The sequence below is a fragment of the Gorilla gorilla genome, chromosome 3 (genome assembly GCF_029281585.2).
Source record: "Gorilla gorilla gorilla isolate KB3781 chromosome 3, NHGRI_mGorGor1-v2.1_pri, whole genome shotgun sequence".
Classification (NCBI taxonomy): Eukaryota; Metazoa; Chordata; class Mammalia; order Primates; family Hominidae; genus Gorilla; species Gorilla gorilla.
Window position 1 is genome coordinate 69990802 of NC_073227.2, and position 22605 is coordinate 70013406.

The following is a 22605-nucleotide window of genomic DNA, read 5'->3' on the forward strand; positions in this document are numbered from 1 at the left end:
ACACATAGGCTCAAAATAAAAGGATGGAGGAAGATCTACCAAGCAAATGGAAAACAAAAAAAGGCAGGGGTTGCAATCCTAGTCTCGGGTAAAACAGACTTTAAACCAACAAAGATCAAAAGAGACAAAGAAGGGAATTACATAATGATAAAGGGATCAATTCAACAAGAAGAGCTAACTATCCTAAATATATATGCACCCAATACAGGAGTACCCAGATTCATAAAGCAAGCCCTGAGTGACCTACAAAGAGACTTAGACTCCCACACAATAATAATGGGAGACTTTAACATCCCACTGTCAACATTAGAGAGATCAATGAGACAGAAAGTTAACAAGGATATCCAGGAATTGAACTCAGCGCTGCACCAAGCAGACCTAATAGACATCTACAGAACTCTCCACCCCAAATCAACAGAATATACATTTTTTTCAGCACCACACCACACCTATTCCAAAATGGACCACATAGTTGTAAGTAAAGCACTCCTCAGCAAATGTAAAAGAACAGAAAAATTATAACAAACTGTCTCTCAGACCACAGTGCAATCAAACTAGAACTCAGGATTAAGAAACTCACTCAAAACCGCTCAACTACAGGGAAACTGAACAACCTGCTCCTGAATGACTACTGGGTACATAATGAAATGAAGGCAGAAATCAAGATGTTCTTTGAAACCAATGAGAACAAAGACACAACATACCAGAATCTCTGGGACACATTCAAAGCAGCGTGTAGAGGGAAATTTATAGCACTAAATGCCCACAAGAGAAAGCAGGAAAGATCCAAAATTGACACCCTAACATCACAATGAAAAGAACTAGAAAAGCAAGAGAAAACACATTCAAAAGCTAGCAGAAGGCAAGAAATAACTAAAATCAGAGCAGAACTGAAGGAAATAGAGACACAAAAAACCCTTCAGAAAATTAATGAATCCAGGAGCTGGTTTTCTGAAAGGATCAACAAAATCGATAGACTGCTAACAAGACTAATAAAGAAGAAAAGAGAGAAGAATCAAATAGACGCAATAAAAAATGATAAAGCGGATATCACTACCGATCCCACAGAAATACAAACTACCATCAGAGAATACTAAAAACACCTCTACGCAAATAAACTAGAAAATCTAGAAGAAATGGATAAATTCCTTGACACATACACCCTCCCAAGACTAAACCAGGAAGAAGTTGAATCGCTGAATAGACCAATAACAGGATCTGAAATTGTGGCAATAATCAATAGCTTACCAACCAAAAAGAGTCCAGGACCAGATGGATTCACAGCCGAATTCTACCAGAGGTACAAGGAGGAACTGGTACCATTCCTTCTGAAACTATTCCAATCAAAGAAAAAGAGGGAATCCTCCCTAACTCATTTTATGAGGCCAGCATCATCCTGATAGCAAAGCCGAGCAGAGACACAACCAAAAAAGAGAATTTTAGACCAGTATCCTTGATGAACATTGATGCAAAAATCCTCAATAAAATACTGGCAAACTGAATCCAGCAGCACATCAACAAGCTTATCCACCACGAACAAGTGGGCTTCATCCCTGGGATGCAAGGCTGGTTCAATATACGCAAATCAATAAACATAATCCAGCATATAAACAGAACCAAAGACAAAAACCACATGATTATCTCAATAGATGCAGAAAAGGCCTTTGACAAAATTCAACAACCCTTCATGCTAAAAACTCAATAAATTCGGTATTGATGGGACATATCTCAAAATAATAAGAGCTATCTATGACAAACCCACAGCCAATATCATACTGAATGGACAAAAACTGGAAGCATTCCCTTTGAAAACTGGCACAAGACAGGGATGCCCTCTCTCACCACTCCTATTCAACATAGTGTTGGAAGTTCTGGTCAGGGCAATTAGGCAGGAGAAGGAAATAAAGGGTATTCAATTAGGAAAAGAGGAAGTCAAATTGCCCCTGTTTGCAGATGACATGATTGTATGTCTAGAAAACCCTATTGTCTCAGCCCAAAATATCCTTAAGCTGATAAGCAACTTCAGCAAAGTCTCAGGATACAAAATCAATGTACAAAAATCACAAGCATTCTTATACACCAATCACAGACAAACAGAGAGCCAAATCATGAGTGAACTCCCATTCACAATTGCTTCAAAGAAAATAAAATACCTAGGAATCCAACTTACAAGGGAGGTGAAGGACCTCTTCAAGGAGAACTACAAACCACTGCTCAATGAAATAAAAGAGGATACAAACAAACGGAAGAACATTCCATGCTCATGGGTAGGAAGAATCAATATTGTGAAAATGGCCGTACTGCCCAAGGTAATTTATAGATTCAATGCCATCCCCATCAAGCTACCAATGACTTCTTCACAGAATTGGAAAAAACTACTTTAAAGTTCATATGGAACCAAAAAAGAGCCCGCATCGCCAAGTCAATCCTAAGCCAAAAGAACAAAGCTGGAGGCATCATGCTACCTGACTTCAAACTATACTACAAGGCTACAGTAACCAAAGCAGCATGGTACTGGTACCAAAACAGAGATATAGATCAATGGAACAGAACAGAGCCCTCAGAAATAATGCTGCATATCTACAACTATCTGATCTTTGACAAACCTGAGAAAAATAAGCAATGGGGAAAGGATTCCCTATTTAATAAATGGTGCTGGGAAGACTGGCTAGCCATATGTAGAAAGCTGAAACTGGATCCCTTCCTTACACCTTATACAAAAATTAATTCAAGATGGATTAAAGACTTAAACGTTAGACCTAAAACCATAAAAACCCTAGACGAAAACCTAGGCATTACCATTCAGGACATAGGCATGGGCAAGGACTTCATGTCTAAAACACCAAAAGCAATGGCAACAAAAGACAAAATTGACAAATGGGATCTAATCAAACTAAAGAGCTTCTGCATAGCAAAAGAAACTACCATCAGAGTGAACAGGCAACTTACAAAATGGGAGAAAATTTTCACAACCTACTCATCTGACAAAGGGCTAATATCCAGAATCTACAATGAACTCAAACAAATTTACAAGAAAAAACAACCCCATCAAAAAGTGGGCGAAGGACATGAACAGACACTTCTCAAAAGAAGACATTTATGCAGCCAAAAAACACATGAAAAATGCTCACCATCACTGGCCATCAGAGAAATGCAAATCAAAACCACAATGAGATACCATCTCACACCAGTTAGAATGGCAATCATTAAAAAGTCAGGAAACAACAGGTGCTGGAGAGGATGTGGAGAAAGAGGAACACTTTTACACTGTTGGTGGGACTGTAAACTAGTTCAACCATTGTGGAAGTCAGTGTGGCGATTCCTCAGGGATCTAGAACTAGAAATACCATTTGACCCAGCCATCCCATTACTGGGTATATACCCAAAGGACTATAAATCATGCTGCTATAAAGACACATGCACACATATGTTTATTGTGGCACTATTCACAATAGTAAAGACTTGGAAGCAACCCAAATGTCCAACAATGATAGACTGGATTAAGAAAATGTGGCACATATACACCATGGAATACTATGCAGCCATACAAAATGATGAGTTCATGTCCTTTGTAGGGACACAGATGAAATTGGAAATCATCATTCTCAGTAAACTGTCAGAAGGACAAAAAACCAAACACCGCATGTTCTCACTCATAGGTGGGAATTGAACAATGAGAACACAAGGACACAGGAAGGGGAACATCACACTCTGGGGACTGTTGTGGGGTAGGGGGAGGGGGGAGGGATAGCATTAGGAGATATACCTAATGCTAAATGACGAGTTAATGGGTGCAGCACACCAGCATGGCACATGTATACATAGGTAACTAACCTGCACATTGTGCACATGTACCCTAAAACTTAAAGTATAATAATAATAAAATAAAATTAAAAAAAAAAAAAAAGCTAAGTAGGGTCAAGCCTGGTTAGTACTTAGATGGGAGACCTCCTTGGAATACTAAGTAACATAGGTTTAAGAAAAATATGCAAAATATTTTAAAAATAAATAAAATTATATCAAGTTATACATACTAAAAAAAAATTTGATCTTTTGCTCATCTTGGAATGGGTTTTTTTTTTGCATTAATTTTGATTTTTTTAAAATACTGCATCAAAATAGTATTTCTCTTGATTACTGAGTTTTCTGGCAGCCAAGGCAAGTGCTCACATGCCTAACTCACTTTTCATTTCACCAGGGTCTGGCCCTTTAAGTCAGTATGTCTGATGTGTGGCCATAAGCTGCAATTCTCACGTGCTCTCAGCTGCTGCTTCTGCTGCTGCTGCTGGTGAGTAGCCCATGCTGTGAGGTGGCTGTACAATCCTTTTGTCTGAGACCCAGACCATTCAATTCCAATTTAGGATTGAGACAAACATTTTATTTGCCCCCATTCATTATTTTTCTCTAAAAATACCTAGGAAAAAAAATGTAATAAAACACTTTAAAGTTGTTCTTGTTCAACAAAAGTTATGTAAATATAATGAGATTGTTTTGCAGTTGGTCATCGAAATCAAATTCCATCAATGCCGAAGATCTCGTGGGTATTTTTTATTGAAAGATCTTTTCCCTTCAATAATGGACATTTTACATTAAAACTTTATACAACTAAAATATCCAAATTATATTAAAATCACACTAAGGTATTTTCATTAAGTCTCTACTTTACTGTTGGTAAAAATATTGTAAGACACTTGTAACTAATGTTTCTGCTTTAAAATAAGCAATTAAACTAAACGTCACAAGAAGAGACAATACATACTATACATTTGCAGATAACTGGCTAAATGATAATTTAATAGTAATAATGTCTGTGTAAGAAACAATTGCACTTGAAAAATTAAAAAAGTAAACAAAAAACCCTCTAGTTTTATATATAAGTCTATGAACAGAGGTTAATCATCTATAACCTTGCCAGGAGAAGTGTATGTTTGTTTAAATAAAAAAAAAAAGCTTGCATTTAACATAGTAATCATTCATTAAAAAAAAAAAGTCTTGAACTTTTTATATGTTTTTACAGAATTCCCCATAGTTTGTTGCTCAGAAGACTACTAAAGCAAAATAACACTTCATTGGTATTTAGTGCAAATTTGGGGTGATTTTGAAATGAAATGTTAAACATGTACCCTTTAGAAGCTGTTAGAAGTAAGTACTGTGACTGCCCTTTCTTCAGTATACTCTTCTTTTAAAGACTTTGATGGAAAAATTTTAACTGAGGTATTCCGCCTATTTTGTTTGGGCACAGTGGTATCCCAGCCAATACAAAGTTGACACATCTACAATTTTTTGTAACTGATCTTAGTTCCCCACCTGTTCCCTGCCATAATTGGGATATTGTCCAAAGCTGACAGGATGAAAGAAAAAGTCAATTCAGAAGAATTACTGTAGCATTATCATTCCAGGGCTGTAGGTGGAAAGATTCCCACTAAAAAGTGTTATATTAGTGAGGAAATCATTGGAACTAACAAATGCCTACATATAAGATTTAGAAATGAACATTAGTATGGAAGACGTGCAGTGAAATACTAATTGCTTGCCATAGCAATAAAAAAAGGTTACATTGATTTTTAACAGTCTGAAGGTCCAGTATATATGATATTAAATCCAACTTGCAAGAGTACAACTATCCACTTGACCACACATGCCAGCTGCTACAGTGAGGCTGAGCTATTGTTTCTAGAAAGAAAATGGTTTCTACATGGTAAATAACTTTGCCATCATCCTTTATTTAAGGTACATGGTAGAATAACAGCACATTGCATATTGAGCGAGCATAACGGAAAGTAATGATGGATACTTAATAAAGCATGTTTTTGTAGGAGAGGAAAAAGGATGTAATTCCCTCTGCACAGAGCAAAGGATGTGTACCTATATTTTGGAGTAAGAATCTAAGAAAAGGGGAATATGCCAACACTATGAAATATAAGGTTAGCACCAGCAATATATGAGTTTGCCAGTATGTCTATGTTTCATGTAAATTTAGGGCAATAAAAGTGAATATATGTGGCTTTTAAACTGCCAAGTCCCTTCTTTGTATGCACATGTGTATGATGATAAAAAGGCCACTTAAAACTCAGATGTTTTTTAAAGGTAGCAAGGTGAATGCTGAAAATTAGAAATGCTACTGGACATGTGACTCTAAATATGAATTACTCAATTATAGTAAAGAAAAGACTTTCTGCAGGAAGTCCTTATTACAAAGGCTCCAAATCTTGGCTTCCTGTTTATTTTCCCTAAAGACCAAAGGGAATTTTCAAACATGTAATGTCAATAACCTGTTGCTTCTTGTAATAAATGGCTGGCTTGGGGGGTTGTTTTATTATTTTTCCTGTCTCACTGTTGCTTTTTGAGTGAATGAGCCTCCCCTTCGAAGTCTGAAAAGCTAGATTGCATTAGGATCAGTGTTTCTCATAGTTCTTAACCTTTGGGATCTATCAGAACTGACCTGAAGAGTTTTTGCCAGAATACATATTCCTGGCCCAGTCCCCACAGGCTCTGATTGAGTAGGCCCTAGGAGGGAGCCTACACATCATAAGAACTACTGCCCTAGATGGAGATTCTCAGAGACAGAAAGTGAACTTGCAGCTCTGATCTAGAATTGTCTTTCTTCACTACATTAAATTAAAATGTTCCCTGGGAGCCAACTGGGCCAAATGCTTCACATGTCCTTAAGGAGGGTATTGGAATAACAGGGCCCCACACTATGAATCCACAGTGCGGTAAAAATGTGAATGGATGTGCCTTCTGGGTTACAGCTTCAGAGTGGGGAAAACTCATGAAAACTAACATGGACACAGTTGGGTGCCAGAATGTTCTTTGTGATTCCCAATTACTCACTGCATTCAGGAGAATGGGTGTTCTTGCTTTTAGCTAGATATGATCCTTTCACCATTACTGTAGAAAGGATAAACATTCCCAGACATATGGTAGAGTAAATGTTTTGGACAAAGAAAATTAGTGCATAGAATCAAAAAACCATTACAAAAGGTTGGCAAAAGTACATGTTCTGAATGGTGTGTGGGTGGGTGTGTGTGCAAGGCCATGAAATGGGCATGGCAGGCTCTCACGAGTTCTTAGCTTAGAGATTTTGCTTCATGTGGTCCTGTGGACGGAATTTTCTCTTGAGAACTAGGAGGAGCTCAAGGCACCAGGACCTAGGGTTGTGCAAATCCACTCTTTACAATGAACACCACCAGTTCAGTTTCTAAACATTATTTTGGAGCCTATAAAACATGCTTCTTTTCCCTAGCTTGATTTCTTTACCCCATATAAAAAATAAATAAATAAAAAGGGCAAGAAAGGAACCAATAACTGGCAGTAGGGATGGGTGAGAGTCACTCTTTACTTAATAATCTGTGGACAGTCGCTCCAAGCCTTTGCTTTCCTTTTGGCCAAAGCCAGCCAGGCTGGTTCTGTTGACACGGGGGCAGCATCCGGGGTGGAAAACCTCTTGGTGACTTCTTTTACCAGCGGCGCTGGGGGAGCCGAGTCGGAGATCTCCACTGGATTTTGTTTTGAAGGAAAAGGAAAAAGTAAGTTCACAGCCACATTACAAATTTTCTTTTTAATTAACAGATAAACTATGTATTTATCATGACAAACTGTATTTGTCATGTACAACATTGTTTTGAAATATGTATACATTGTGAAATAGCTAAATCTAACTAATTAAAATATACAAAACCTCACAGTTATCATTTTTATGGTGAGAGCACTTAAAATCTACTCTCTTAGGTCTCTTGAACTTATTCCTCTTATCTAACTGAAATTTTGTATCCTTTGATGAACATCTCTCCAACACCCCCCACCCCAGCCATATTTTGATTTATCAGAAGTGTGAGACTGAAAAAAGAAAACCCAGTGAAACACAAAGAGGCAAATTCCTGGACTCCCTCAGTGAGGAGAATGAAGGAAAGCAAGCTATGTGTTTATAACTCTTGCACACAGAACTACAACAACCAAAGTAGTCAGTTCTAATTTCAAAGAATTTCCAGAAGCCTAATCTATATAAAGAAGCTATGCCTGCATGATAACCAGTCAATTCCATGAAGAAAAAGATCAACCCAGCCGACTGGATCTGGTGAGGTTAAAAGCTACCTTCCTGGCCAGGCGTGGTGGATCACACCTGTAATCTCAGCACTTTGGGAGGTCAAGGAGGGAGGATCACTTTAGGTCAGGAGTTCGAGACCAGCCTGGCCAACATGGTGAAACCCCGTCTCTACTAAAAATACAAAAAGTAGCCAGGCTTGTTGGCAGGTGTCTGTAATCCCAGCAACTTGGGAGGCTGAGGCAGGAGAATCACTTGAACCCTGCAGGCAGAGGTTGCAGTGAATCGACATCGCACCACTGCACTCCAGCATGGGTGACAGAGAGAGACTCTGCTTCAAAAAAAAAAAAAGCTACCATCCCCACAAAAGCATCCACTGGGTGCCTCTACCTCTGAGTCTCACAGATCCTGCCAGCTCCCATGACTTTCATCCTTGTCTCACAGTTCTTTGCACCGTATCACTTTATCAGAGTGTATAGGCTTCTTAATGTGAGAGGGTGCTTGTCTTATCTTTGAGTCATAAATAGTGCCTATGGCAATGGCTTACACATATGCTTCTAGAACTCAGGAAATACTGACTGAGAAGACAAATACTTCAGAACAAAGACTTGCTTTATTAAGCTAGAGCCACTCTTGAGTTGCATTAATCCTTTAGTACTTCTGAGAAATCAGGCAGAGAAAGATTTGACCTCTTTAACTTTGGGGCTTTCACTTTATTTTGAAAGAAACTCATTCTCTCTCTTTTTCTCACTCTTTCTCTTTCTGGTTCTAACAGGTAGAACCCTTAATTCCTATAAGTAAAATCAAATGACATAATGCCTGCGGTTCTTAAGAAATTACACAGCATTCTAAAGTGGTTTTCAAATATAAAGCTTTGGGCCAGGCATGGTGGCTCACGCCTTTAATCCCAGCACTTTGGGAGGCCGAGGTGGGCGGATCACTTGAGGTCAGGAGTTCGAGATTAGCCTGGCCAACATGGTGAAACCCTGTCTCTGCTAAAAATACAAAAATTAGCTGGGTGTGGTGGCGTGTGCCTGTACTCCCAGCTACTTGGGAGACTGAGGCAGAAGAACTGCTTGAACCCAGGAGGCGGAGGCTGCAGTGAGCCGAGATGGCGCCATCGCACTCCAGCATGGGCAACAGAGCAAGATTCTGTCTCTCCCTCAAAATGCCAAACAAAACTAAAAAACAAATATAAAGCTTCCCTCCATCACCAGTAGTAAATATATCTTTAATAGTAAGACCTCTTAATATCTCTTGACCTCAGGTAGCCAAGGCATAGAAAAGCCTGGGTCTAGAGATTAGACGCCCTTTGGGGAATAGTGGAGCCTAGTGGGGAAAAGAGATGCCCTATTAATCACTGGTAGGGAGCCTGTTCAGAGTCATCCATCCTTCAAGTGACTGGTAATAAGGAGATAGTTGGATACATTACATCATTTTACCTTTTAACCGAATAAAGAATATTTTCTAAATGTGTACATCTTTTACATGTTATGAACATATAAAAACTGCTGTTGTTAATTAACATCAAAGACACTGTGCTGAGAAACTTTACTCTGTAAAGCCACAGACTATCAGAAACCTGCTGCATGAAATCACATCAGTGAGAACAGACCATCTCACTTTTGCCTGGCGCTTCTGAGCCACGTGTCACCATCACAGAGATGCAGTTTCCATTTCCAACCCGGGTGTGGAGCTCCTGGTAGTGGTTTTCAGATACAATATTTTACACATTTATCTTTTCTGTTTTTGTTGTTTTTGAGACAGTCTGTCGCTCAGGCTGGAGAGCAGTGGCACGATCTCGGCTCACTGCAACCTCCACTTCCTGGGCTCAAGCAATCTTCCCACCTCAGCCTCCCAAGTAGGTGGGACTACAGGCATGCACCACCACACCTGGCTAATTTTTGTATTTTTAGTAGAGATGGGGTTTCGCCATGTTGCCCAGGCTAATATCGAACTCCTGGGCTCAAGCAATCTGCCTGCCTTGGCCTCCCAAAGTGCTGGGATTACAGGCATGAGCCACCATACCTGGCCCACATTTATCTTTCTTTTCTGTATTTTTAAAATTGATATATATATACACCATACTTGTATATATTTTGGGGGTATATGTGGCATTTTAATACATATAAATAATGTGTAATGATCAATCAGGGTAAGTTGAATATCCACGACCTCAAACATTTCAAACATTTAACTTAACTTTGTAGTTTTAAAGGAAACAGGAGCCTGAGCAAACGTTTCAGCTCAGTCTTGATATTATCTCCTTTATGGACACCATGGCTTTGATTTGACTTATTAAAATGCTACTCCATTTAAATTTTACCTAAACTTCACCCTTAACCCCAAGTCCTGCTATAATTTTGTCTTTTCTCTTGTTTAGAAGGTTCTTCTGTAAGTTAATAAACCCAACTTTGTCAGAATATAGGCAGAGGGTGCTGGAGATGGCTCATACTCCCGTGCTAAACGTTCACAAATGTAGTGAGCCAGCTGACATCATATTGGTATAATAGCTTTGAACAGGCCATGGTGGGAGTATTTACACTGAGAAATTGAAGATGCTCCAAACAGAGGTCTCTCTGCCCCCTCAAGAGCTAACTGTTAAATATTCACCAACACACCACTGATAGTGGGTGAGCTCCTGGTGGTCTTTATCAAATGAGCTTAATCAGTATCAGTATCAACGTTTATGAATGAGGTTATCAGATAGCCTGTGCTTCGAAATGCCTGAGGTGCTCTGCAAGTCATTACACTGTAGGATATAAAGCACGCTCTACAAAGAGAAACCTGGAACTACAGTTACAAAGCAATGGACCTGCTCTCTACCTGTCACAGACGTAGGAAGAGTGTTGGCCTTTTTCAGCTGTTCTCTGCGCTCAAGCCTGGACACTGCAGTCTCGGGCCTCTTCTCTTCTGGCAGAGCAGTGGACTTGTGCAGGGAACCTGCTCTGCTGACACTGCTGCTTCCAGGCTGCACGCTGACACTGACCTGCGTGGGCAGAGACAGTCATGGGAAGCATGTTTTCAACCTAAGACATGGAAAGACTGACCCTGCAGGCCTTCGGGGCCTCTGCCTGCCAGCCCCTGACCTCTGCTTCCAACGGTGGGCTGGATTACATGTATGAGCCATGTACACTCAACCACGGCTTCCGGTGAGGGAGCAGCTCAGAGCCAGTGTGCCTAACAGGGAAAGTTACTTTCCCAGAAGAGCCTCATCAAACTGACTATAACATCTGGCCACAGTTTCCTTGCAAAATGTTTGTGTTTCTCATGTAACTTGTATATCACTGCTGTAAGCATATCGTGGATTATGGCAAATCAGGTTAACCTAAGAGCATAAACAAACCAAACCCAGTTTCACACTGAAAACGCTTCCCTGGTTTAATGGTGGTCAGTTTATTTACTGCTTGGCCCTCTCTAAGTACTTTCCACCAGCCCAGCTAGCCTTTTGTTTTGTATCCTTGTGACTGAAAAGAGAACCAAGCTCAGGAAAGCAAAATCACAGCTGAAGCCCAGGCTACTCACATTTTCTTTGGAGAGCTTTTCTGCCTGTTTGGCCTCTCTGGCTTGCTTTCTTTCCTCCCGAGTCGCCTGCTGCTCCCGAAACCCCTTTTGCTTTTGCAGTGCTAACGTTATCCACAGCGGCTGAGCAGTTTCCACTTTCTCTGTAAGTTTGGAGCCATCTAAGGAGTGTCTGCTCTGAAGCATCGGCTTCTCTGTGGGGAATAAGACAAAGGCCGGTTTGCAGTGAACTTAACTGCGGACTTATCTCAGTTCCTCACCCCCTAAAACTTGTGACATATTAATAACCCTATGGCATATTCAGCTGGCCCCTTCCTAGCACAAGCTCTGTGCTGATGCCTGAGTGGCTTCACTGGGTGGGAAGGTAACATGTTTGATCACCAGAAAAACAAGGGCATTTGTCTTCCCTAGAAATGGAAGAAGTTACTCTGTTAGAAAAAAACTCAAATAAATCTCCAGGGTCATAACATCTCAGGCCTCCAGGGGATCCAGATAGGTATTTGGTTCGTTGTTCTTTTTTAAATTCATTCCTTTTTTTCGTTGTTTGACAGAGTTTTGAACTGTCACCCAGGCTGGAGCAGTGGTGCAATCTCGGCACATTGCAACCTCTGCCTCCTGGGTTCAGGCAATTCTCCTGCTTCAGCCTCGCGAGTAACTAGGACTACAGGCGCCTGCAACCACACCTGGCAATTGTTGTATTTTTAGTAGAGATGGGTTTTTACCATGTTGGCCAGGCTGGTCTCGAACTCCTGACCTTAAGTGATCCACCTGCCTTGGCCTCCCAAGGTGCTATGATTATAGGTGTGAGCCATTGCACCCGGCCCTAATTCATTGCTTTAAATGAAATTTATTTTTAGCCATGGAACCATTTTTTCCCCTCAAAGAACATACTACGTGGAACTCCAATGTTGGAAAGATGAAAAAGGGGCACTACTCTGCCTAATGGGGCAGCTGAAGAACACTGTGGGAAGCCCATGATTTTGGTCCACTGCACTCATTTAATAGATGTGAGTACTCCAGCCACCAAGTGCCATGCCCATGGTCACTCAGCAGTTAGTACACAGGCTTCTGAAGCTAGAACATAGGCCTTCTGACTTCTGTCTCTGTTTTTCTTGTGGTTGACTGTCTCACCTATGTAATTGGGGGTAAATACCTCACAGGAGGTTTGTGTGACAGGTTGAGTACTAGGCTCTGAAACTGAGCAGACCTGGATTTGATCTTTGATGATCTTACAAAAACTGCTTAACTTCTCTAAGCTTTAGTTTTCTAATCTAGAAAGTGGAGATGATAATGTCTTATTGGGTTGCCATGAAAATTAAAAGAGATCCTGGGAACCAGAACATTTACAACAGTTCTTGGCAAATCCTGGTCACTCTACAAAAGTGAGCTGTTCTTATATGCCTATGAGACAAGAATCTCCTTTTCCCTCAAGTAAAAATTATGCATGTTCAGAGATAAATCAGTTATTGAATCTCTTATTATCTCAAAGGAAAGGAGCTCACTATAGTATTGTTTTTGAAATCCAATAGAAGTTTACACTTTGGTAGTCCAGAACCTTACTTCCAGGGCTCTCAGTCAACTGGATTTTATATCGTATTCCAGGATGAAAAGAAAGAGCAGTGATGAGAAAATAAATTCAAATTAGAAATTCAAGCAAAAAGGGCAGGGGGCAGATTCTGCTTATTTTTCTATATTCTTTAGATCTACAATGCTGTACAAAGAGAATTCATATTTATAATGAGCCTGGGGCACTGCAATATCCCTAAATCATCAAATAACGATTCAGTTATGATCTAACAGAGAAAATAAGACTGACACTTCTTAGAAGTATTTTAAAACAAAACTAAATTTGAAGGAGTTTTTGTTTCATCTTTAGTTAACCAGAAAATCAAAAAGAATTCATCACCTCAAACATTCTGCTTTACACTGAAACTTAATGAGTTTCTGTTTTTTACAAAAGGTCCCTGTAACACTTCTTTAGAAAACTTCTAAAAACCAAGTTGCCAAGATCTAAGTGATTTCTATAGAAAGCTATTATACCAAAGGGAATTCTGATTCTGGCTAAACACTGAATCTGAACTTGCTTGGGAAGGTCACTAAAACAACCAGCCAGTTTCCTGCCAACAACTTAGACTATTATTTACTGGAAGGGTCAAAATGCCTTTAAGTATTAGTAATGAAATTTATAATTGACTAATTTGAAAAAAGAAATCTCTGGGTAGGAGGAGGAGGGAAGATAGTGGTTGCAGTACTGGAACAGCTGGGCGCAATGTGAACGCAGTGGCCTTGGCGGGTCTCCTTCATCTCAGCATTTTATCCCAATCCCAGGTCCACACAAGTGCTTCTCTTGACACTTCTCAAAAATGGGAGAAGAAGAATAAAACCGTTTATCCTCCACAACTGCCTGCAGAACCTCAGAGACCAGCAGAAATCTACCAATACCAAAGAAAACTAAAAGACAGCAAAGACAAGATGTTGTATTTGGCAAAATTGGTAGGAGAAATGTCCACTGACCAGGCTTAGCTCAACTGGGATTCAGTGACAAAAAGGGACCCAAATCATTAAAGATGTTCTCTTAGAAGCACAAGACATGGCAGTGAAAGACCACAATGTGGAATTCAGATCCGGTTTATATATAAACTGAGTCCACCTCACGGGGAGGCCAGTGCCTGACAGGTTTCTGCTACCAAAGTAGAGGTTGCTTTGGGATCATGAAGGTTACTGCCATTATTTTATGAAGCTGGTGGAAGGGCCTCCCCACCTCCATGTGAAGCACCCAAGATGGCGAAGTCACCCATACCAAAGAGTATATATTCAGAAGCTTCAACACTGGACCATCGCTCACACTATGATGGGGCTGTGATAATGGAAGATCACTTAGTCTAGGAAAGAACTCCTCCATGTGCCATCATTACCACTGTAGGGAGCAGGCAAGTCACTCAACTTTTCAGATACTGCTGTCCATGTCTGTAAGATGGAGCCAAGACTACCTACCTATCCGTGTGCTGTGAGCACCGAAGGAGACGATGCAAATAACTTTGTAAATGATGAAGCACAAAGGATGACTAGTGTTGAAATCATCCAAACACAGTAAAATCTCTTATTACAGTCAAGGTTTTGAAAGATAGTCAATTGCATCACCTATTTGAGGAGTTCAAAATTCCTAATTAAAAATGTATTTTGCTCCAATATAAACCCATTCTCTCTCATTCTAAACTCAGTGGATAGGCATATCATAGTCCACCTGAGTTGCCTCCTCAAGTTCTGAGGAGATGAGCAAGGATCACAGGGTTCTAGTCACTACTCCCAAAGGGCATTCCTTGGAGAAAGGGATACTAAGCTATTTTTCTGTTTTATCCACCATAAGTACGTTAGAATTTCAGAATGAGATGCTAGGTGTAATGAAAGGTTTTTTTTTTTTTTTGAGGCTGGAGTCAGTGCACAATCTGCTCACTGCAACCTCTGCATCCTGGGTTCAAGCAATCCTCCTACCTCAGCCTCCGAGTAGCTGGGATTACAGGTGCCCGCCACCATACCTGGCTAATTTTTGTATTTTTAGTAGAGACAGGGTTTCACCATGTTGGCCAGGCTGGTCTTGAACTCCTTGCCTCAAGTGATCTGCCCGCCTTGGCTTCCCAAACTGTGGGATTATAGGTGTGAGCCACCGTGCCTGGCCTGAAAGCGTTTATAGTACAAGCACGTGGGGATTATCATTGCTGTTTTAATCTCACCAGGTAGATTCAGAGTCAACACCCTACAAGCCTACATTATCTGTCCTCACTGGCCCCAGCCTTGGCAATGCAGGCCTCTTTATAAAGCACTGGTCTCCAAAAAAGGTTGCGTACGTCACAGGAAATGTGAGAGGCAATTCACTGGAGTTAAGAAAGAAAGATTAGAATTTCTATTTCTCTATTTTTAAATGTAAGGATAAAAACAAAATCAAGCTTTTTTTTTTCCTTTTTTTGAGACAGGGTCTCACTCTGTCACCCAGGCTGGAGTGCAGTGGTGAGATCGCAGCTCACTGTAGCCTCGACCTACTAGGCTCAAGCAATCCTCCCACCTCAGCCTCCCAAGTAGATGGGACCACAGGTGTGTATCATGCCCAGCTAATTTTTGTATTTTTCGTAGAGACAGGGTTTTGCCACATTGCCAGGCTGGTCCTGAACTCCTGGTAGGCTCAAGCAATCTGCCCACCTCAGCCTCCCAAAGTGCTGGGATTACAGGTGTAAGCCACCACGTCTGGCCAAAATCAAGCTTTTCTAATACTTAGTACCCTGACTGGCAGTGACCCCATAGCCCATATATTCAAAGGCCATGTAATAACAAATGGTATGTTTAAAGAATCTCCAGGGAAGCTGGGAAGGCTATGTGGGGCTGCATGTGGTGGGTGCTTTTTGTTCTCAGTGGTTCTTGAATTTAGCATATGGGAGGTTCTGCAGTTTGGCGAGTTTATATCTCCTTTTAACTAAATGATCCCTTCCACAATAGACAAATGGCATATGGCATAAAGAAAGTCCTGCAGACAATATACTACTAATAATACGAGTATGAGAAAATAACAGAGCTGAGGAACTCTTTCCCTGCTACTTCCGAAGAAATCAGATCCAACAAGAAGTTGGCCAAAGAGAATAAAAAATAGCACCATGATTTGCAATTGTAGATTTAGATCCACTGTTGTTAAGTGTAAGTATAGCTGGTGCTCCAGGGGTTTTAGTTAACAATGATACTACATGTATACAATCAACAAATAAATTGCAGGTCCTTGCCTAACATTTTTATCCTGATGGGGTGTTCAGTCAAACAAATTTGGCCAGTCCTGGCCTACAGCAGCAAGCTGCGTAACAAAACCCCAGTGAATGGAGAGAGTGATCCTTGCTTTCAGGCTATTTCTGTATCGAATCAGGAAAAATTCAAATAGCAGAGGGTGACAGCCCAGAATCTGTCCTCACTGGCTCCACTGGGAAAGAAAACAGGGACAGTGATAGATTTGGGGAGAAAATTATAATAATCAAGGGGACAGCCCTAAGAGAAGGAAGTGAGCAGAAGCATGACTTCTTTGGAGAAGGCAAGTGACATAGTAGATGAGGCTGTGAGAGAGACTTTGCAGATACTATGAAAGCCAGTGCCACAAACACTAGTGGCAAAACCAAAAACAGGCCCCTCATCCAGCAGGACAAACAGAAATCATTAGGGAGACATGGTCTAGAAACTGCTGATCAACATGTCTGTCCAGAAAACCAGGCCAAGCAAGTGGACCATTCAAAAAAGGACAAGCTGGGTGCGGTGGCTCACACCTGTAGTCCCACCTACGAGGAGGCTTAGGCAGGAGGGATGCATGATCCCAGGAGTTCAAGACCAGCCTGGGCAACATAGCAAGACCCTGTCTCTAGATACTAACAATAATAAACAATAAAATAAAATAAGGATATATGGGGTCTTCTGTAAAGGCAAGTAACCAGACCAACACTCCTCAGGAAACAAATCATTCCTCTGCAAAAACTGCCCCAAATCTAAATACTTGAACAAAGGAGAAAACAATCCCTCCTAAGAAAACCTCAGGGGACAATTTCTCTGGGAAATGTGAGTAACTTTTGGCTTTGACCCATACTTTACCTCCTATACTCTGCATAATAGAAAAGAAAAAGTATTAGATGAAGGTTCTCTGGGGGCACAAAAGCTAATCCAACTGACAGCTTTGTTGGCCCAAACATTTAATCTGAAGAAACATCAGGGTCAGCCAGAGGTAAGGCTTGCTCCAAAATTTCTTTGTAGGAGGGCTCTGCAGTGGTGAGCTGGGCGAGGGTAGGGGGTGGGTGGGGGGATGGAGGGACCCAAGCTGCATTTGCAGAGCATTTTACATAAAATGGAGACAGTCAATTATTCCATAGAGAGGATCCATAGGTCTGATGGAGACACCTGAAGTCCCCTAAACTGCCATCATGGTGCCACTACTGCCCAGAGATACAGTGAAGACACTGGTAGGGGACACTCCAGTTTTATCATCACTGCGAGGCCCCCTCAAAATGGTTAATGACATCTTCAGTCATTGGGATTATTATTTCAATTTCTATTGCCAACCGAAGAGGCATTCATCTAACTGTTGGCACCTTTTATCGCTTGTGTAAATAAGTATCATTATCAAGAGTGAACTGCAGACACACTGCAGAGTTGGTCAGCATTTCCCAAATTTGAAAGAATGAGAAGTAACAAGCCTTACTATGAATCACGAGTGAGTGTCTTTCGGGAATCCCACACCAGCCTCTAATTAATGAAGGTGTGCCCAACACCAGCTCCACTGGCTACCTCTGGTGTTGGGCACTTCTGGTTCTAGCAGTGACGTAGTCAATGAGCTGGACAGAGGCAGACAAGGAGTGCAAGGACCACCTGGTGACCATCAAACAGACCATCCAGAGGCAAAACTCCTTATCTGGGGAATTCAGAATTAAACTTCCCTAGTATCTAACATAGGCATCTGGTTCCAGGCTTTTCAACTTTTATAACTAGAATTTCTAGACGTGTCTGGAATGTCATGGCAAAACTCATTTTGCAACCCTTGTTGACATTAAGGCACCAAAATGTCCACAAATGTAATCATTTATCACGACCTACGTGGCTAATGTGGCCCAAATTACCCTTCCAGTTACCCTTAAGCTCTCGACTTAAGGTCCATAAATGCTCCTAAGGAAAATCCACCAGGGCATTCAGTCCTCTCACTGAGGCGCCCCACGGTTTTGTTCTGCAGAGTTCTAATAAAACTTTCCTTTTTCAAATCTGTATTGTTGGTCAATTATTCTCATGAACCTGCGTGTGGATCTCTTCTTGATGCCCTGGCTCTGACACCTCGGCTGGCAGCAGTTACCCACCCTGCAGCTACCTACCTTTCCTCCCGGCCTCGGGTGTTTGAGAAGGTTTCTCTTGCTGTGCGGCAGGCAGAGGTGGGGAAGCAGGTTTCCTCTCTGTCGCCTCTTCCTCCTCATCCCTCTTCTGTCCTTTCCTTTCCTCGGGGCCTGGGGGCGAGGGTGGCCGGCGGTCACCGCTCTCCTGGTCCTCCTTGGACGACGGCTCACTTGGCTCTGGGTCCGGCCTCCCCGCTCGGCGAGACAGCAGCTCTACCAAGTAGGGCCTGCTCAGTTTGGAAAGTGGGGATGCTGGTGGGGTCTGACTGGTGGGCTTGGGAGCCAGTGCTGGCTTTTGTGCCAGTGGCATTTTGTTTGCTGCCTTGTCGTGTTCCGGAGCCGGGGTCTGGCTGCTGGCCGGTGGGGGCCCAGGGTGGGCCACAGGAACAGAGCGGCTGCTGGAAGGTTCAGCGGAGTCCCTCCGGGTGGAAGGGGCTTGCTTCCGCTCTTGGGGGAGGGATGGACCATGCTTGAGGGCCACACCCTCCATCTCTTTCTCTCCACGAGCGCTCCCCGCTGCAGGCGGCCCTGCATCCGTGCTGTCTCCGGTACTGCTGTGCCTCTTCTTCTTCTTCTGTTCTGCCTGTTGGTCGCAGTTGAAGCGCAAGGAATAGTTGGTCCTTCTCAATTTTATTCCAAACGGTGAGGTTTTTTCCTCTCCACCTGGCATCACAGGGTCTGGCTTTGCTATCCCGTCTGCAGTCTCGCTGTCCGACGAGGTCGTGAACTCTGTGTGGGCCACCACTTTCTGCGGAGGGTAAGGAAGGCTTGGGACAAGGAAAGACGGGAGGTCTTTGGCAAATTTGCATCCCTCGGTGGTGTCTGCGGGCTCCCGGTGCATCTCCGACTTCTCCGGACCCTTCCCGAGCTCGCGAACACCAGCAGGAGGAGGCTGGGGGGCTGTCTCTTCGCTGGGTCCCAGCATGGGTCTTTTTCGTATGCTTTCAGCTTCCGTGTTCTGTTTGGAGGTCTCCGTGCCACCATCAGAAAATTTCTGCCAGGCAGGCATAATAGAGAACTTTGCATTGACTGGCGGAGTCTTCCGTTGGTTCCCGCGGGAATCACACCGGCCCCTGGGAGTGGACTCATCACCGGGCCTCAACTGGTCCCTCTCGCTGCTGCGCGGGTCACTCTCTGCGTTCTTCAGGATTCTGGACCGAATGGAAGCCCATTCTGCGAGTGCGGACGCGCTGCTGGGAGACTCCTGAGGGGGCTTAGCCTTCCCGCTGCCCGCCCGCGCGTCGCCGGGGCCTCGGGGAGGGTTCTCCCCAGCTGGGGCGTCCGCGTGCTTCTCCTCCTCCAAGCCCAGGAGGGACTTGCACGCGGTGTCCTTGATCTGGCTCAGGCTGACTGCCGGGCCACAGAGCTGCGCGCCCGTGACCAGAATGGCGGTGTGGGGAACGCTCAGGGACGACGGTAGGGCGTGCTGGACTGGGCTGGCTTTGGGGGCCTTTGGTTCCTGGGGAGCAGCGGTGAGCCCCGTGTCCTTTGCGGGCGTCACGGGGCTCAGGTTGACTTTGGGAAAGAGAATCTGCTTCCCTCCGGAGGACACCTGGAACGTGTAGGGCCGGGGCATGGTCTGTCTCTCGTCCACCTCCTGCCACCGCAGCTCCTCCATCTTGCGGCCTTGTTCAAGGGCGGCGGCTTCTTTCCTCTCCACCGGAGGCTGCGCGGCTTCCACCGGCACCTCTTGTTTCAGGAGAGGCTCCGTGTCCCCTTCTTCTCTCTTTTCCTCGGGCCCAGGACGATCGGCCCCCTGGAAATCCCCGCTCCTTCCCTGCTGCTCTCTTCGCCGCTCGGCCTCTGGGTTCTGCTCCTCGCAAATGCCTGGCTCCTCGGAGTGTTCTCTTTGTCCTTCGGGTTTCAGGCGTTCCTGGTCTTCGAGCCTCTCCTCAAAGTCGTTCAGAAGCTCACTGAGCTGCCCCCTCCAGTCCTCCAGGTGCGCCTGGCCCTCCTCCTCCTCTTCCCCCAGATCCTCCTCCTCCGCGCCCCGCCGGCCCTCCCCCGTCTCCTCCAACGCCTCGGGCGGCCCCTGCACCTCCGCCTCCTCCTGCTGTTCCAGCTCTTCCCATCCCTCAGCCTCCTCCTCCTCCTGCCTTTTGAGCTCCTCCGCGCGTCTGCCTTCCTCCTCCTCCTGCCGCCTCCGCTCCTCCAGCCTGGCGTCCTCTTCCAGCCGCCGCCTCTCCTCCGCTTGGGCCTGGGCCTGCAGACGCCTTCGCTCTTCCTCGGCCTCCAGGCGCTCGCGCTCCTCACGCTCCCTCCGCTCCGCGTCCTCCCAACCTGGCGCTTCCCGGCTCCGCTGCTGCTCTTCCCGCGGCGCCCTTTCCGCCTCTAGAGGCGGCTCCTGCCCCTCGCCCTCCTCCTCCAAGAGCTCCTGCCTTCTGTTCTCTTCCCAAAGCCTCCTCTCCAGCGCCTGCAGCCTCTGCTCCTCTAGGCGTCTCTTCTCGGCTGCTTCCGCCTTTTGCCGCTTGCACTTGGCCTCCAGTTCTCGCCAGTAGTCTTCTTGGCGTCTTCTCTCTTCCTCGGAATCCAGCGGATTGGGTTCCTCTTCGTGCCACGTTGGCTTGTCCTCGCCTGGGTGTCCGTTCTGGTCCAGGGAGGGCCGACTCTCAAGGCCGCCTTGCTCATGTTGTGGATCCTAACATTGGAAAGGAAAACACAATTAGCCTTTTGCTTTCTCCACCCACAGTCGTTCCTTTTCCTATTCACAGTGCCAGCGACCCTCTTAATTTCTCAAGAACACCTGGAAGCAGGTATTCTCAAGTTCAGGGATAGCTAAACTCAGGTATCGGTCACCCCACGCAAGACTCTGTCGTGGGAATGGAGAAAGGGACGTGTATTCTGTTTCCGCGCCCCCCTCCCCACCAGCTCCTTTATTTGTCATTCCCTAATTCCTTTTCTTAATATGAACAAACGAGGAAAACCAATATTCAAGCATTAGATAGATGAGCAAAAAGAGACTTGGACTTCATTAATGTCCCCTGAAGCTTGTGATTTGGAAGCCTATCCTAGTCAAACTGAGGGAGCATTGGCTAAACCACTTTTCCACTGCAAAGCAAACACAACGGGTCTGGAGCCCCTCAAAAGGCAATCGCTCCCTCTGAGGTCCACCAGCCTCATGCCAGAAAGGGCGAGGAAAGTAAACAGGCCTGTGTATTCCCCAACACCGCCACACACTCAAGTTCCCAATTGGGAGACACTCAGGTCTTTACATGGCTCCACCCCAATGCCAACCCACTTGTAGAATTAGTGCCCAGTAGGCAAGGGCACCTGCCTGGTCAGCCCGTGCAGGCTCTACACACCTGGGCAAGGCGCCTGTGCTTCTTTGACACCCTCTGTTTTTTTGGCTTAACAGCCAGCTTGTGCTTGGCGGCACTGTTGTCCAGGCGAGCGATGGCCAGGGGGATGGCATCTAAGTTGACACTTTCGATGGTGCCAGCAGAAGAGAAGTGCCTTTTTGGCCGAGACGGTTTAACGGGAGCAACCTGTAGGGGAGATTAAAATAGAAAGTCAGCTGGGATCAGAAGACAACCTGCAGGGAATCGCAGAACAGTAGCACTCGTTCCAGTGTGCGCCTCGCCCAGCCTGGCCCAGGGAATGCAGGTGAGCAGAGGGAACTCCTCAGAAAATGAAATGAACACCCGTTTTGGAACCAAAGGACATTGACTATTTGTTCTGCCAGCGTCCACTGGTATTAACTTGTAAAAGTCATATAACTTTTAGGAACTAATTTTCCTACTTTGACTAATATGAGGTTCAGAGTAGCTCCAAGATTAGCAAAACATAGCCAGGAGGCCAAATCCTGCCCACAGCCTGTTTTGGAGAATCAGAGTTTTACCGGGCCACAGCTACACCCATTGTCTTTGGTTGCTTTTTGTGCTATGAAGGAAGAGTGGCACAAAGGAGAGTACTTGTAGCTTCATGTCACAAAGCCTAAAATAATGAGTAGTTTGCTGACCCCTGGACTAGATCACTTCTGTGCTAAGAACTGTTAAACTCTCAGACACTGCATATATGCCTCAGCTCCTACACAGGACTTAGTCCCTTTGAGGCTGGGAGTGTGTCTTTTTTCATCTTTGTATGGGTCCCCTTTACACCCACGTAGCAAACCTCATTTGGTCAGTGCTCAATAAATATCTGTTG

The 22605-nt window shown here is 44.1% G+C and overlaps 1 protein-coding gene across 8 annotated transcripts in view; it reads right to left on the reverse strand.

Annotated features, from left to right (window-relative positions):
* Window positions 1-4533: 4533 nt before the first annotated feature.
* Window positions 4534-22605, reverse strand: part of CRACD (capping protein inhibiting regulator of actin dynamics) — a 280521-nt gene continuing 262449 nt past the window's right edge. For all 8 annotated transcript variants that reach the window (XM_019025970.4, XM_019025968.4, XM_055385039.2 and 5 more), the window contains 5 exons: window positions 21765-21947; window positions 18445-21100; window positions 11570-11760; window positions 10871-11033; window positions 4534-7499 (listed from right to left, as the gene is read on the reverse strand). In XM_019025970.4, coding sequence (XP_018881515.4) covers window positions 7339-7499; window positions 10871-11033; window positions 11570-11760; window positions 18445-21100; window positions 21765-21947 — 3354 coding nt within the window. In that variant the 3' untranslated portion in view covers window positions 4534-7338. The remainder of the gene's footprint in view (window positions 7500-10870; window positions 11034-11569; window positions 11761-18444; window positions 21101-21764; window positions 21948-22605) is intronic.